The sequence below is a fragment of the Spinacia oleracea genome, chromosome 5, assembly GCF_020520425.1.
Source record: "Spinacia oleracea cultivar Varoflay chromosome 5, BTI_SOV_V1, whole genome shotgun sequence".
NCBI lineage: Eukaryota > Viridiplantae > Streptophyta > Magnoliopsida > Caryophyllales > Amaranthaceae > Spinacia > Spinacia oleracea.
This window is the reverse complement of record NC_079491.1, coordinates 22,494,223-22,511,982: the sequence shown is the minus strand read 5'-3', so window position 1 is coordinate 22,511,982 and position 17,760 is coordinate 22,494,223. Positions and strand designations below refer to the sequence as shown.

Here is a 17,760-nt window from a genome sequence, read left to right as displayed (position 1 = left end):
CAATTAAACATAGTTTCTATGTTAGTAATTAGTACTCTCACTTACCGTATGATCCCACAACACACAATAAGTAAGAATATATATATCAATCGCAATGCATAGGGAAGACACGACAGTTAGCAGGTAGAGAAATTACAATCATGTTGACATAATGCATGCACAATGCTTCTATTCTATATGCCTTTTCCTATACTACCCAACTCTCAAAATAATCATAGTATATGAAACATTGAAGTATAAAAGGATAAACAAGAATGATTTATAAGAATTAGATTGATTAAAAGAATAATTATTAAACGATAAATAATTAAATAAATTTTTTTTTTTTTTTTTTTTTTTACGGTACTGTAGCAGCAGCAGTAAAAATTTTTTTTTTTTTTTTTTTTTTTTTTTTTTTTTTTTGAAATATTAATTTAAATTTCAAAAGAATCGAAATACATTTATTCGCATAAAAACGTATTTCAAAGCACGATTCAAGAGTCAATATTAAAATAAATTCAAACATTTCTAGCTAATAACTTTAAATTTATTCACTAGTGTGAAATTACTTTTACATAACTAATTAGTTGGTTAGGCGCCTAAGATATAAAAGGTAGACACGAAATGTCAGTAAAAACCTTTAGCTCAAAAATACCACTTTGTAACACCCCGACAATTCCCATTTTCTAAAATAACCTCTTTTTAAGTATAACTGTAGGGAATTATCAAAGTATTATCGCCCGTGTAAAAACGTACGGCTTATTCAGAATTTTGCAGCGGAAAACATAAAACTAACTTTTGGGTTCATAATTAATCTATTACATATTAGGTCCAAAACAATTAACTGAAATAAGGAAATACGAATAGTACGACAAGTTTCAAATTCAAGTTAACAAATTGAATCACTTAATTAAACAAATAGAACTACAAGCTCTCTAATCCCGATCCCAATGATGCATCATCTTCAAACCTGTAGATGGGCAATGCTTATTGATCCTTAGAGACTGCTCACCAGAAATGGGTCATCACAGGATCAATAAGGCATAGCCATGATCAACACACACAAACAAGCACGTAATCAGCAAAGCTGAGTACTACATACTAAAGCAATAAAAATCCTAACATGATACTATTAACATAATTAAGGGCAAACAAAGCATGATAATCTAACGACCATACCTAATTAGACTAAGCTAGACTGGACTAGACTTTTTATAACAATAACATTATTTTAATTTAAATAGGCAATGGACCGAGTTTTCTAGCTAGGCGAGGTACGGGCGCGACTCCGTAACCTCAGTGACCTGCGATATCGAGGAACGTTTGACTGAAAATAGGACGCGGTGATCAATCCGGTCCGAATGAAAGGCCATGGGCTACCACCATGAACCCCAACTCCTGTTTGTCCGTCACTTTAGACGTGCACAGTCTAAAGCTATTGCTACTCAGTTTCACTTTACATGATTTACAAATTGACACCCTGTTATGACTCAACAATCACATAAGGCATGCAACTCACATTTATTTATAACTGTTTTTATCTTGGAATTGAGTAAGTGATCACAAAGGCATCTAACAAGACTCATTCCAATTAACTCCAATCTTTTCTTTAATACTAATTAACCCCTGAATATGGGTATAAGGTTTCAACTTACTAAATGAGGTCCTCCGCCCTCATAAAGTAGTGAAAAGCTAAAAAGGGAACAACAATTAACTGATCTGAATTATATACTAAACAATCTAGTGTTCCCAATCAAACATGTTTGCATCAATCTTCCATACTAACATGTTATAATCCTCAAAATGCAATAAAGGTTTAATATGTTCATCCAACAGTATCAAACATGCAGTTTCAACCCGACTAAGTTCATCAACAACATTAACATAACCAGGTTCATCAATAATACACATGGTTTCAACAATTAGCACACATTCCAAGCACACAGGTATGTACGTACCTTGTGTAAACAAACTGATAGGCCACTTTAACACTTTCAAAAGTCGCCTAAAGAGAATTCTCCGCCTAAAACAACCAATAAATAATCTCAATCAATTTCTGATCATTGACAACCATAATAAAGCATTCTAATTGCATCCTAAGCATATTTAGAACTTTCCCCAATATCAAAACTTAAACATTTGATTTCCTAGAATCATAATTGTTGAATTAGTTATTGAAATTCGTTGAAAACTTTTGCAAACATCGTACTTTAAATTTTCCGCACTATAGATTCATTTAAAAGCTTCACCATGGTCAATCTACGTCCCTAGTACATTGAAACAACAAATTTAATAATCCATACTCGACCTACCATGATTTACAATCATAAAAACCTTGAATTTCATACTTTAATCAATCAAAAAACTAATATTTCAATGCATTTATATAATCTGAAAATAAAATAATATTGTTTAAATTATAATATACGAATCTGAAAATTAATAATTCAATTACGCACGTGTAAAAATCTGAAATTTGCAAATTAAACCATGAGACTTATAATCTAAATTCAAGAATCATAATTTAAGCTAAAAATATATACAATTAAGACATTCAATTAGTCTAGGGTTTAAGGGTTTAACCGAATAAGGGAAGGGGGAGAACTGCCGGCGACGAGGAAGGCTGGGCGGCACGCGGCGGTGCGGCGAGGAAGGCTGGGCGGCACGCGGCGGTGCGGCGAGGTGGTGTTGCTGGCAAAACAATCAAGGCATGGTTTGAGAGCCATGAAAAGGAAACGAAAGAAAGGAAAACACGACGGGAGAACGGAAATAAGGAGGAGGAATCTACCGTGCAAGGGTGGACGACGAGGACGGCGGTTATTGCCGAACCACGAGCGCTCAGCGTGGTGGTGGTGCTGTGCGAGAACAAGAACCGGTTGAGGAGGAGATCAAGAAAACGAACAAGAGAAAGAGAACGACAAGAGAGAAGGTGAGCGTTACCAGTGGCGACGGGATGCCGGTGACGTGCTGGTGGGTCCGGCGGCGTGAGCAGCGGCAGCAAGGAGGAGGGTGTTGAGGGTTTGGTGCTTGTTACGTGAACAGTGAAGGAGCAAGAGGAGGGTTTTTTTTTTTTTTTTTTGTGTTTCTTTGGGTTCACGTGCATTAGAAAAGGGGAGGGAGTATTTTTATTGGTTTGGGCTTTTACCCAATTGGGCTAGGAGTAGGGTTTAGGTTATTGAATCCGAAATGGTTAGGGTTGCTTGCTAATTTCAATCGAACGTGATTTCGAAATTCGAATTCGTTTTAACGTAAAATTCAAAAATACATTTTGATTTCATAAATCATTAAAATTATTCAAAATGAAATAAAATAATTATATTTTAATTACACATTCATTTCCGAAATCCGTAAATTATATTTAAATGTATTAATATACGTTAAAATATATAAACAAAATATATAAAATTACGGGGGATTACAGTAAAGGAAGTTCCTAGAGTATTTTTCAACCTCCTCCATTATTAGGCAAAAGAGATATCTGATTCCAATAGGTTTAAAGGATAAATAACACCACATTTTTGCCGACTGAAGCCTATCAGCATATATGAAAGGCTTCTTACAGCCCAGGTTACAGGATTTTATTCTGGCATTACCCTTCTTCCTTCCCCGAGGTTACGTAAGCACTTAGTTCCGCACTTGAATGCTGCGTTAATGCCAATAACTTGAATAATGTGATTGCTACGTGGTGATGTGGTAGATAGTTAATTTCCTGTTACATGCATTCTATGAGAAATATCTGAATTTGGCCCTCGAACTATTTTCGTTTGATTTTCGTTTTGATTTTCGTTTTGAGTTTCGTTTTGATTTTCGTTTTGATTTTCGTTTTTATTTTGATTTTTTTGGCTGTTTTTCAATTATTTCTTTAATTTGCAGTTAATTGTGAAGATGGGTAGATACGCATATGGTTGAAGAGAGGGGCGATGATCGTACTGCCAGCATAATCTATCATCGTGCTTGTTCGAATTTCAACAATTGCATAAGGTATTGATATATCTAATTATCTTCATAAAATTTCTCTTTTCCTCTTTTGAAAGTTGAAATCAATAGTACAGTAAGTGCATATCATTTTTACGATAAATAAAATTTGGATAAGTATAGTAAGTGTAATAATAAAACGTGTACATTAGTATTCTATGCTTAAGTATCCATTCCGTTTTACTTATTAGGACTGTTTTTGGACTTCTAATATCACTTCAGTGAAGCATTGATAAACTTAAATGATGTAACCAAAGATTTGCGGAACTTCTTAATGATTTTGTGACTTCTTAATATATGTGTTTATGTGTGGAACCTTTTGTTGTTGTTATTAGTAATGAGTCGTCGTTGGATGTATGGTGACCATACTACGGCAGAATACTTGAGTGGGGTCGCAGAGTTCATTAGATGTGCTTTAGCACACCAACGGAGTACAAAAGCCGAAAAAATCTATTGTCCCTGCCGTGATTGTAACAATATCAAGCGGTTAGGTGACATTGATGAAATTGAGGATCATTTATTTCGCCGTGGGTTTAAGCAAGATTACCATGTTTGGTTTTGGCATGGTGAAACAATACCTGATCGTCCAAGTTCTAGTGTCCATGAATTTGATGTTCAGAGTAATGAGAGTGATGATGATATTTATGAGAATAATGAGACGGATGATGATGAGGAAGAAGATGATGAAATAAATGAGATGATGGATGGGCTGAAAGATCACTTGGACGAACGACCTCAGATGTTCGAACAAGTATCAAAGGCTGCTGAAACTCCATTGTATCCCGGTTGTACAAAATTCAGCAAGTTGGAATGTGTGTCAATACTTTACAACCTCAAATGTAAAGGTGGTTGGAGAGATGAACACTTTGACACCTTATTGGAGTGGGTAGGTGAATTTTTGCCGGAAGGGAATGATATCCCACCTCTACCTATTATGCCAGGAAATTGATGTGTCCCTTAGGCTTAGAGGTCGACAAGATAGATGCTTGCCCAAATGATTGTATGCTTTACAGAAAAGAGCATGAACATTTGGATGAGTGTCCAACATGCGGCGCATCTCGTTACAAACGCAAAGGGGCAAATTCAGCTAAGAGGGGCCCGCCTGCTAAGTCTTTGTGGTATCTTCCAATCATACCTAGGTTTGAGCGTATGTTTTCATTGAAGAAACAAGCAAAAAACTTAAGGTGGCATGCGGAAGTGAGGAAGAAAGATGGACTCCTTCGACATCCTGCAGATTCTGTTCAATGGAGAAATATTGATAAGAAATATCCTGAATTTGGTAAGGAGGTTAGAAATCTAAGGCTTGCTTTATGTGCAGATGGTGTGAATCCATATGGAACTCTAAGCAGTCAACATAGCACATGGCCGGTTCTTCTAGCAATTTATAATCTTCCTCCATGGCTGTGTATGAAGCGGAAGCATATCATGTTATCACTCCTCATCTCGGGGCCTAAGCAACCTGGAAATGACATAGATGTGTACCTGGCTCCACTCATAGATGATTTGAAATTATTGTGGAATGAAGGTGTTTCAATGTTCGATGCACACACCAATTCAAGCTTTACATTGCGAGCTATGGTTTTTTGTACCATAAATGATTTTCCGGCATATGGAAACTTGTCTGGATACAAAACCAAAGGAGAACAAGCATGCCCTATATGTGAAGAGGACATGAAGCCCACATGGTTGCATAATTTCAAGAAAAATGTTTACCCAGATTTCAGGAAGCACCTCAGTCGATATCACCCTTATCGTAAGAAGAAGAAAGAATTCAATGGGTTACACGAGGAAAGAGTAGCTCGTACGCCTTTGACAGGATCACAGGTTTATGAACGAATAAAAAATTTGATTCTTATTACACGACTAATATGCATAGTTTTAAGTTTCTAAAACTCATTCGAACCTAATTATGCACATTTAAGGCTCGTTGGGTCGTTATAGGTCATATATTGAGCTAAAATGACATTTTCGCTCCCAACTTTGAACTAAAGAACCTAAACACTCATTTTAATCTTATTACATGACTAATATGCATAGTTTTAAGTTTCTAAAACTCATTCGAACCTAATTATGCACATTTAAGGCTCGTTGGGTCGTTATAGGTCATATATTGAGCTAAAATGACATTTTCGCTCCCAAATTTGAACTAAAGAACATAAGGACTCATTTGATTCTTATTACACGACTAATATGCATAGTTTTAAGTTTCTAAAACTCATTCGAACCTATTTATGCACATTTAAGGCTCGTTGGGTCGTTATAGGTCATATATTGAGCTAAAATGACATTTCCGCTCCCAACTTTGAACTAAAGAACCTAAGGACTCATTTGATTCTTATTACATGACTAATATGCATAGTTTTAAGTTTCTAAAACTAATTCGAACCTATTTATGCACATTTATGGCTCGTTGGGTCGTTATAGGTCATATATAGAGCTAAAATGACATTTCCGCTCCCAACTTTGAACTAAAGAACCTAAGGACTCATTTGATTCTTATTACATGACTAATATGCATAGTTTTAAGTTTCTAAAACTCATTCGAACCTATTTATGCACATTTAAGGCTCGTTGGGTCGTTATAGGTCATATATTGAGCTAAAATGACATTTTCGCTCCCAACTTTGAACTAAAGAACCTAAGGACTCATTTGATTCTTATTACACGACTAATATGCATAGTTTTAAGTTTCTAAAACTCATTCGAACCTAATTATGCACATTTAAGGCTCGTTGGGTCGTTATAGGTCATATATTGAGCTAAAATGACATTTTCGCTCCCAAATTTGAACTAAAGAACCTAAGGACTCATTTGATTCTTATTACATGACTAATATGCATAGTTTTAAGTTTCTAAAACTCATTCGAACCTATTTATGCACATTTAAGGCTCGTTGGGTCGTTATAGGTCATATATTGAGCTAAAATGACATTTTCGCTCCCAAATTTGAACTAAAGAACCTAAGGACTCATTTGATTCTTATTACATGACTAATGTTAATTGACTATTGTTATAGGAATTTTCGCATCCAAAGAAGTCGAATTCTAAGCCTAAGTCCAACTTAGAGGTCGTGGGTAGTTGTGATCGTAAAACACAAGAATCAACCACCAAAAGCAAGAAAGCGGGACTTGTACACGATGCAATTCAAGGTCTTGGCCCGTCATGCAAATACTTGCAGTTTATCATGACTTCGGCGCCTGATGATATATATGATAATACTACCATCCCATTGGCGGCCTCAGTTTGGCACTCGGATTTTGATCAAGAAACATACATAACTGCGTCTGATATAGGAGAGTTCCTTCGCGGGGCGTGCTTAAACATTTCAGCGATCCAAGTCTACATATTGTAATTAAATGTTTTATTGTTGTTAATATAACTATTATTTCTTTGAAGTTTTTTCTCTTTATCGATCTTAATAGTGTAATCTTGTTTATTTTGTAGGTGTTTATTGCACGATCATGCCAAATCATTTGAAATGTCTCGGATTTCGTTCATTTGTCCCGAGATTATGTCAAGCACTAGAATCAAGGCCGACCCTGGAGCGCCAACAATGTATTTGAAAAACATTTTCCAAGCTGAAATTGAAAAGGAGAAGATGGGTAATCCTAACCTAACTAATTGGTTTTTAATCCCATATAATCAAGAGTAAGTGTGTTATATTATATAAGTTTCATATAAAATATTAATTATTATTGTTATTAAATATTTAATATATCATTTATAAATTATACAGAAATCATTGGAATTTATACGTGATGGACCTACGTAGAGGTTATGTATATATTTTCGATTCTGCTAGAGATCCACGTCGAACAGATTATGCATGGGGAATCTTGAGTTTGTAAGTTCTTTTGCTTACAAATTACATTAGTCTTTAAGAAACCTAAGCCAAAATCATATTCATGAGTACCCATGTTTCGTTAATTTTCTAGGGCATACCAAGTGTACAAGTGCAATGGTGGGCATTGTCCGAATAAAACGAGTTTTAAGTCGTGTAAACCCATTCATATAGAGGTATAACATGTTTCTTAATTAGCTTTTTGCTTTGTTTTTATTAATTATTGGCCTTGCAAGATAAAGTATTATGTTTCTTAATCAGTGTGCTCAACAAATCGGCGGAACTGAGTGTGGCTATTACGTTATGAAGTTCATGTTAGAGATAGTCACGTTACAACATGACTATGAAGGCCGGCTAGATGAGGTAATTAAGTAACTAATTGATTCGTATTCTAGACTATTAATACATTGTCATTAGTTGCTTGAATGTTAAAATGTGACATTTCATTTGCATTTAATCGATCTAATGCTCCATCAATTTTTTGTTTTTGTAAGGTCTATACTCCGAGGACTGCGCCTTATGCTAGTGAGGAAATTGATGTGGTTCGTGAGCAATGGGCGAAGTTTTTTACCACCAAGTATTTATTATTGACCTGAGGGCGTTTGATCGTGTTGGTTTAGATGTTATAGAACAATCTTTTATGTTAAAATGTATGCGTACGTTGAAATTGGAACGTAAATATATTTAAATGTATCGGTATGTGCACTTTTGGTTTTGGGATATATACAAAACTCCAGTTGTTGTTTTTATATTTGTTATACAGGTTGCGTTATTCTATTATTGTTTTGACAGGTTTCTATATTTGGTGCAAGGCACTCTAGGTATCCCTAAACAAAATTAGAATTTTCCCGCCAAAAGTGCTTTTTTGCAGCGTACATATATGTTGTACGCTGCAACAAGGGAAAAAAATTTCGCAAAAATTCAGACTTGTTGCAGCGTACAAATAAATGTACGCTGCAAAAAATTGAGTAATTCAGACTTGTTGCAGCGTACAAATAAATGTACGCTGCAAAAAGTTGAGTGTGTTGCAGCGGGCTTTTATATGTACGCTGCAACAAGTCCAAAATTTTGCCAATTTTTTGGCACTTGTTGCAGCGTACATCTAAAAGCCCGCTGCAACAAATCACTTTTTGCAGCGAACTTGTACGCTGCAACAAGTTCAGAGTTGTTGCAGGCCCCCCAGTTGCAGCATACGATGTACGCTGCAACAGGGGTCTAAAAGCCCGCTGCAATAAGGGTTTTTTCTACTAGTGAATTGTTCTGGGGATCTGGAATACTCTTGGGGGTTGTTTGGTTGACATTTAAAAATGGGAGAAGCGGGAATTCATGGGAATTTATAGATTGGCTAGTTGTTTGGTTGACATAAAAAAGTAGAAATGGAGGAAGTTGGAATTCATGGGAATTTTGAATTCCTACAAAACATGGGAAGTAAATACCTAGCCCCCCCTTGGTCAATCAAAGATCATGGGAATTTCTAATTCTCATGTTGCCAACCAAACAACTTAGAGAAACTCCCATGAATTTAACAAGGGAACTAATTTCCCTTGAATTACAACTTCCTATGGAAATTAAATTCCCATGTCAACCAAACAAGCCCTTAGATTTGAAGCTTCATTGGTAAAATCTCCCTAACTTTTCTTCTAATTTTCATTGTTTATTTCTAGCTTTGTTTGTTGTTCTTCCATTAATCAAAAAACCCCAAAAATATGTAATTTTGATCTTCAATCTCTATTTTACCTTGTTTCTTTTGATTTTTCTAGATTTTCTAAGATTGAGCTTGTTGGTTGTTATTTTATTGATCATTGTCTTGTGGAATGATTTGTCTATAGATTTGATAGTTATGATGAAACTAGCAATGACTTGATTTTAAATTTCTACTTTGACTTCTTGGAAATGAATACTTCTTTCCAATACATAGTGATCAAATTAGTTTTCAACAACATGAGTTAGTAGTGCTCAGTGGCGAAGCTATATGGGGGCCTTGGTAGGCCATGGCCCCAACGAGATTGTAGATATATAATTAAAGTTGCAGCTATAAACTATCCATTTTATTTAGCTGAGTTGGTAGTAATAACAAGTTGTCATGTTGCTAGTTGCATGTTCGATTCCTACTAGGCTTTTCTATGTAGCATTTTTATTCTTAATTTGATACATCTATTGTTCCTTGTTTACGAAACCCATTATGGACTTATATTCATTTTTCAAACTTGTTTTATTGTCTTTGAGTAATTTTCATTACTTTTATTGTTATAGTATGGAGGTAGAGAATAAGTTATGTTGTCCAAAGTAAATATTTACAAAGTAAATACTTAACTGTTATTACCTAGATATTTTATATTTAACGGTACTAAGCAGGTGTCCAAGTATTTTAGTGTTAGTATTTTAAAATATTAAGAATTTTAGGTCAATTTACATTCTACGATACTAAACAACAACAAAAAAAAATAGTTGGTTTGATATATTGAAATTCTAGTATTTTATTTTAGGGAATTAGACAAGTATTCCTGTACAAATTTCGGCCCTCCTTGTACAAAAATTCTGGCTTCACCTCTAGTAGTGCTTTCAGTGGGGGTTGGTTGGAAGCCTGGTTGTCTTTGTTACGGGTTGACTTGGGACTTTTGTTGGGGAGTTTTCAAGTAAATCGTTGAAAACTTAGGGTGTTTGCTTGTTCAATACTTCAATAGTGCACAAATTGATGTATGCTTGATGCCTCTGACTTTGTTTCATGGTCATTCATTAAGTTGAACCTTATCCCTATGTTCCGGATTAGTCTATAATCTTGCATGATTATTGTCGTCTAATAAAAGTCTAGACCGTTCAATTTGATAATTTTACTGCCTAATTAAGTCGAAAGAGGTGACTAGGGCGGACTTGCTTAATCTAGCTGTTTGGTTTATGTTTGATGGTTTTTTTTTTTCTTTTTTTTTTTTTGGTGTCAACACCCAGTTTACCCTTAGGGCTAATCCGGATTCGGGGCGAGTTAGGGTGGTTAGGTTCCAGTCCCCTCCAAGTTGTTACTGTAGGGGATCGAACACGCACTGAACCAACAAGCAGTTGGTATGTATTAGAAATCAACACTTAGGTTGATTTCTTTGCTAAAACTGTATTACAGTAAACTTTGAGAGAGAGAGAGTTCTAAGAACTTGATCAAACAGAATTCTATTATTTGATTTATGATTGAATTCGTACAGCAAGAATAATATATATACATTCTAAGGATGATGTGTTGCATCCAATGAGAGCACTCTATATGTACACAAGGATGCAGCCTAACAGAATGACTAACTGACTCCCTAGATTTAAGGCAAGTTGTTAGAGCTGTAGGTGTGTGATGAAACTGATCATGTGGGAAGCTTCTAGAATGTTGTACTGCTGGTTGAACATGATCATTGTTGTTGCTGCTTGCACTGCTGCTCCTTGCTTTGACGTTATGTAGTACAGAAGAAAGAATAAGATTAGCAGTAGTAATAGGTGAGTGTATACCAACAGTATGCTCGATGGTTTTTGATGGTTTTTAATTCTCAACTAATTTTTAGGTCCGGAGGATGCCCCGGGTTGCTACACTAATAACAATTGTATTTACTTATTTTTTTTCGCAATAATAACATGAAACGTGTCATGTCTTAGTGGTGAAGGCTTTAATGTTTAAACTCAAGGTTGGGGGTCAAACATTATGCAACCATATTTGACAAAAAAATTATGTATTGGAAGATTACATGAAATTAATGACACTCATAAGCAGAACGCCACATATGTCATATAAAACTTTCTTAGAAATATCTTTTAATATATAGTATTGATGTATTTCCTAGCTTCCCTCTTTATCCCTATTTGAAATTCTAACCCCTAGATTTTTTTAAACCTTGAACTTCTTTTTAAAACAATAAATCAATAATCCTCTTTTGTGACTCTTTTCAAAACGAAACCCCTTATCCAAACTAGCTTATGGTTCACACTTTCCTACGAAGTTCACAACTCCAAGCTAGTAGATACGACCTTTACTGACCATTATAATCATTGGTTGGTTTAATTTGTTGATAAAGGAATACTAGTTCAATGACCTTAATTTTATTCCCTTTATCAATTATCTCCACAAGAAGAAAACAATGATGTCACATTTACCTTAAGCTTGCACAATTACGGCAAATAAGCATTATTAACCATACATTTTTATGAATCTTAAGGACAAAAGCATTCCAAAATTTTAAGAAGTGTCCAAAACCTCTTCGACACCTCCATAACCCACAAACAGAAATATTGTTTCAGTCTGCATATAATTTTCTGAAGCAACTGATTGGTGATATTATATACTCTGGAATTGTCCTATGGGAGATGCTAATTACTTGACCTTCTTTTCCCTTCATTTCAATCTCAATCAACTTATTTCTGTTTTTATTTTATTTATCTTTCCACAAATTTTCAGTTTTCACTCTAGTCAAACTACTGAAAGGGAACAAAGGATTCATCTTAAGTTCCTGATAACTTTGATGATATATCACACAAAATAAAATTAGCGTCCAGATAATACTAGCGTCCCTTTTAAGCATTTTTTTCACGCATACTTCGTACAAGTAAACTACCTTTTGCATTACGCATGACAAAAATTATATCAAGAACACGCAGCTACACAGGTTCGATCTCCGCATAAAACTAATACACGCATAGTAAGGGTATTTGGCTAAGTGTCAGCCAACTAAATTTAAATGGTATAGGAAATAAAAATTACCTATTTGTATGAAGACAATCAAAGGTTTCACTCCTCTGATGCCCTCTCTTCGCCAAACCATCTTGGGGGATCAAAGCCGGATCCACCTGAAATATACATAAGAAGTAAGCTTTTGCAAAGTATATAATAAGTAAAGCACACGCACACCTTTAATAAATACATGTAAATAAGCACACCTTTAAACAATAATGTCTCAATTTGCAATGTATTTCAGCCACTTTACTGTTTTAGTTCCTTTGTTTTAATCCATTGAAACAACTATAGAATGTAAGTGACATAGCTTAACACTTATTTAACTAACTAGATCAGTTAGGAACACAATTTATAAAGCCGAAACAAATTGATATATTGAAGTATCGTTATCTTTACCATTGCACAAAAGCATGCTCTTTCCACGACTGCACCATAAGATGAAAAAGTAGTTCAAATGTGAATCATTTGGGTCTAAGTTACCGGGTCCTTTTACCTGTTCCTTGTAGTTTCTTTGCATATATATTACATAAAACGATTTTAGGCTACAAATTAATACTCCCTCATAGTTTTGACACTTGTCAGGGGCCTCATGGCACAAAGTTTTAGAAGATAAGTTGGTTGGTTATCAAATATTACTAGTAGTTGGGTTATCAAAGCTTTTGTAAAGTATAAGTAGTTGGGCCCTGGCGATGCCCCGAAGTATTATGTGAAGAACAATTAATTATTATATTCTTTAATGAAATTACGTTTGAATTTATTTTCACAAGATCATTATTCTATATTGTATTGATATTAATTTTACAAATATAACATGTAAAATATTATAGCTCAATTGGATAATGCTCAATTGCAGGTCGCAGGTTTGATCTTATGCAAACCATATTTCATTTTTTAAGTGAAAATGGATTGATAACATGGACATTTGGATTGAGGAAGAGCGACACGTGACATGTAGACATTTGTAGAAACGCCTTTTAATATATAGTATTGATTTTATTAAAAAATAGACGTGAAAGGAGACAATGAGGTATTATCTTATAGAAAAAGTAGATGTGAAAGAAGACAGGGTAGTATTTTTTTAATTCGAACGTGAGATAGTGTAAGATCCTAACTTCTTGGTAGTGGAAAATGAGAGGTATTAAAATTGTGGGGTCTTTCCCAAAAAAAATAGAAGTGTAAAAAAACTAATATGGAACAGAGGGAGTATCACTTAATTATTTTAAATTGATAATGATACTTGAAAGGTATGTAATTAGGTAACCGTTAATATTACTAATGGATGGGGGCACAATTTACAGTCTTTGAACTTTTATCATGTATTATCGAATGTTTTGCCGGTAAACTCGATCAATCTTACAATTTTGATTAACTAAGCTTAATTTTGCAAAAATGTTGTACTCCCTTTATCCCAATTTAGTGTCCCCACTTTCCTTTTGTTTTTGTCCCAATTTAATTTCCCCCTTTCTATTTTGACAAGAGTCCACTAATTTTTTTAATACTCCATACTTCCTCCAAATTTACGTCCACACTTCCTTTTATGGCATGGGCCACTAATATTTTAAGTTATGGCCACATATTCTCTCTCATTCAATCAAAATAGTTCTTCTATTATCTCTCATAACATCTACTTTTAAAAGATAAGCCTACCATAACTTATCGCATAGCGCGACGATTAAGTTGGGACGGAGGGAGTACTTCTCTCATCCCACTACCTAAAGTGATGGGAAAACACACTCTCACATTCAACCAAAAAAAATACTGCACTCTCTCTCATCACATCAAGTAATTACCTAAAACAGTTGATAATCACACTACAAGTAATTACCTAAAACAATGTGCAAAAAGAAAGGGGCACACTATTATGAGATGGATGGAGTATTATTGTATTAGTTAATAATCTCAAGGTGACTTAGTGGGTCTAAAATAAGATAAAGATTTACCTGAGGCTATTTTAATGATTAGTTCCATGCGAAGGATAGGAAACACTGATTACAGTCAAACCCTAGCTCTAATTACATTTTGACAATGATCGTGTGTTTAGTGTACAAAAAGTGAACTTATAAACTTAACCTTAAGAGCGATGACATCTTAAACAAGCTAGCAAGCAAAGTCGTATTAGAGAGCTCAATGGAGCTAATCTAATTTGAGGATTGCACAGCTAAGTGTCTAACCAGACCATTTCCACTTAGCAAAGCTATGTAGCGTAGGTGATTCACTGTAGCTACTTCCACAACTTCCAGACACAGTAACAAAACTAACAATGCAACCTCAAGCAAGCAGAGGTAAGGCATCATGCACGTGAGCTACAACCGAAATGCTAAAGTAGGATGTGTGTTCTTTTTACTTTCAGTGGAACAGAAACACTGATTTAGTACAAACCTTGGGTCCAATTACAGTCTGACATTCAGTGTGTGATCAGTCTAAGAAAAGTCAACTTATGAGCTTAATCCTTAAGAGCTATGACTTTTTTACACAACCTAGCAAGCTTAAAGGACCAAAGGAACAGCAAAGCCGTAATCAGTGAGCTCAATAAAACCAACCTGATCAGAAGAACTAATTTGTCATCAGCAAAGGAAATTGTGTATACTTCATAGCTAAGTGCCTAAGTAGACAATTTCAAATTAGCAAAGCTGTGCAAACCAGATGAATCATCATAGCTACTTTGAAGCATTTCAAAAGCATAAGAATCCCTAGGTTTCCTACACCATTGTGTTACCCCTACTATGAGGTTATATCCCAACATCAGATTGGGCCGCCACTAGAGGTGAGCGCAACAGTACCCAAAAAGGTTATTAGAGAAATTGAAAAAATCTGCATCACTTACTTATGAATTTAGTCTGTAAAGTTATTGGAGCCAAATATTTCTAAGACTGTTTGATCTACAGTGCGCTGCAGCCTACAGCTGTTAATATTAACAGAACAGTGAGCAAGAAATTTTTAGCTTTATTTACTGAAGCTGTATATTGCTTGCGGATTCAGAGAAACCAGAGGATTTTTGCTGCTAAGAGCCAGACTGAAGATCAAGTGTTCAGAGAGATAATCTTCAGAACAGCCTGTACATCCTCAGATCGATCGGTTAGTTGATTGACTTTACTTCATGTTTTGATGTTTTAGTAAGCTTGTAGCTTAGATCGTGGCAGTGTATTTGTGGTGCAGCTATTGCTGTTTTTACTTAAACTCATTCTGTTTTTTTTTTTATAACAGTACAACTTTAGTTGCCAAAAAAGAATATCCCTCAAGCATTTGACATTTGAAGATAAGGTAAAAACTAAAGTAAAAAATACAAAATAAAAACCTAGTAAACATGGAAACATAACTAGACACTTGGATAGTAAGCACACCAAGGGATCAATAACACAGTCAAAAGGCCAGACCTCACCAGTGAACACGAATCATCACTAGGATCCCGCCATAGCTCTCTAACTAAAGCTACAATAAAGTAAAGCCTAGATTATTTTTCTCGAAAGCCTAGAAGCTTCTATCACCTCCAAATATAGAAATTGTACTCCCTTCGTCCTGGAATACTCGACCCGGTTTGACCGGCACAGAGTTTAAGATACTTGAATTGACTTATTTAATTTAATAGGTAGTAGTTGATAGTGGGGTATTATTTTAATGTAGTTAGTGGGAAATGTGTTAAGATGTGGGGTTGGGAGAGAGTAGGGGTTGAATTTTTAATTATTTTTTGTATGGAGTAGGGGGTAGGTAGGTTAATAGGGGTGGAGTGAGAAATAATATAATATTGTTAGAATATTTCCATTTTTAGAAACAGGTCAAGTATTAAGGGACGGCCCGATAAGGAAAACAGGTCAAGTATTCCGGGACGGAGGGAGTAGTACTTTTCTAAAAATAGACTTAAACTATACAATTCGATCAAACAGATGAAGTTAACTTAAACACTCTGGACTCTGGAGTGCTTATGCCAAATAGTACTATTGAAGTTTATATTCCCAACTATGTGCGGAGTAGGAGGGATTTTTCCATACCATTCTTACACCTACACTCCCTCCGCCAAGATTTAATTGTCACATTACTAGTTTGTTCTCGATACACTAACAACGAGACTATATATCAGACCAAGGAGCATATTTGAGAGTAAATCAAACCAATGCAGCTAAAGAAGACAGATAAAAATAAGTATACCAAGCGGGTTGCAGCGACAAAGGCGCCAAGCAGTCAAGATAGTACCCTTAGCAACCCCATATTTCTTGTAAGCAATCATCGAATATTCGCTACAAGACGGCACATAACGGCAACTCTTTGGCATCAATGGTGATATTTCTCCTGCCATTTCAAATTGCAAAATATATAAATTTCATTTCGTAATACAGAAATTGAAAACCCTAATTAATTTCTATCATTAATTTGAAAAAATTAAACCCAATTCAACACAAATTAATCGAAGTGTAAAAAACACTCACTCTTGTAGAAATTAAGCATTGATAATGCAGCTTTAACTCCTGTACTCTGCTGCACTTCCTCTTCCTCATCTGGGTCAGGCTCAATTTTATTCAAAATTGGAGAGAAACGTCGCTGAAACTTTTTACTCTGTATTTAAAATACAAAGTAGTTAAATAAAGAAATAAAGAAAACTCATTTGCTGAAGATTGAGAAAATTGTTAAAAAAATCATCAACAGTCATATTTTTTTAATACTGTGCAAAATTGAACTTACTGAAGTGGGGAAATTGTGCAGCTGGGAGTTGTAAATTTTGATGTGTTTAGGGAATTTAAGGGAAGGGGAAGAGCTTAAAGATAGAGGATAAATATCTGAAGAAGAATGGAAGCGGAAGAAAGTTAGAGATTGAATAGCCGCCATTTTTTTGGGTTCTACTAGAGCACTGTCTAATTTGGTTGTTGCTTGTTAGCTTTGGTACATCACCAAATTTAACCGTTTATATTTATCCAGTAATTCTTCACCGCAATTTAGGAGGTGGATTGCGGTGCATAATGAGTTATGGTGCACCTTAAGAACACTAGTATATAACTAAAAGAACATTTCTTAAGAACGTATACATGTTATATATATCCCTCTTTATTACGCCATGTCACCACATGTAGTAAGGATCGAACACCAGACCTCTTTGTTAAAAGTTACACTTCCTACCATCTTAACCAACTACAACTTATGTTATATTTTCTATATAAACATATATGTTCTTTTTACAATAAATAACAAATTGAACAAAAGTGAATGCAAAAAAAAAAGGAATGATTACTTCATTTATAATTATACAATTATTATTTTCCTAGATTAAGCCTCAAAA

The 17,760-nt window shown here is 34.9% G+C and overlaps 2 protein-coding genes and 1 long non-coding RNA gene across 4 annotated transcripts; 1 reads left to right on the top strand and 2 right to left on the bottom strand.

Annotated features, from left to right (window-relative positions):
* Positions 1-672: 672 nt before the first annotated feature.
* On the bottom strand, positions 673-3,285 carry LOC130460694 (uncharacterized). The gene is made up of 5 exons (XR_008920702.1): positions 2,920-3,285; positions 2,768-2,834; positions 2,563-2,670; positions 1,938-2,002; positions 673-983 (listed from the first exon to the last, which is right to left on the bottom strand). It is a non-coding gene; the product is annotated as an uncharacterized lncRNA (long non-coding RNA).
* Positions 3,286-5,579: 2,294 nt separating this feature from the next.
* Positions 5,580-8,494, top strand: LOC110796235 (uncharacterized). Its single transcript, XM_056828124.1, has 7 exons — positions 5,580-5,778; positions 6,971-7,302; positions 7,399-7,602; positions 7,691-7,798; positions 7,890-7,971; positions 8,057-8,158; positions 8,290-8,494. Exons 1-7 carry the CDS (start codon positions 5,626-5,628, stop codon positions 8,389-8,391), a joined length of 1,083 nt encoding a protein of 360 aa, XP_056684102.1. The 5' UTR covers positions 5,580-5,625; the 3' UTR covers positions 8,392-8,494.
* A 2,444-nt stretch (positions 8,495-10,938) lies between these two features.
* Positions 10,939-17,377, bottom strand: LOC110796214 (UPF0161 protein At3g09310). 2 transcript variants are annotated; one of them, XM_022001247.2, is made up of 5 exons: positions 17,169-17,377; positions 16,916-17,042; positions 16,638-16,778; positions 12,522-12,607; positions 10,939-11,211 (listed from the first exon to the last, which is right to left on the bottom strand). In XM_022001247.2, exons 1-4 carry the CDS (start codon positions 17,310-17,312, stop codon positions 12,549-12,551), a joined length of 471 nt encoding a protein of 156 aa, XP_021856939.1. In that variant the 5' UTR covers positions 17,313-17,377; the 3' UTR covers positions 10,939-11,211; positions 12,522-12,548. The 2 variants fall into 2 exon arrangements, with proteins under 2 accessions (XP_021856939.1, XP_021856938.1); XM_022001246.2 differs by having other exon boundaries at positions 10,939-11,215; positions 17,169-17,376.
* Between the last annotated feature and the right edge of the window lie 383 nt (positions 17,378-17,760).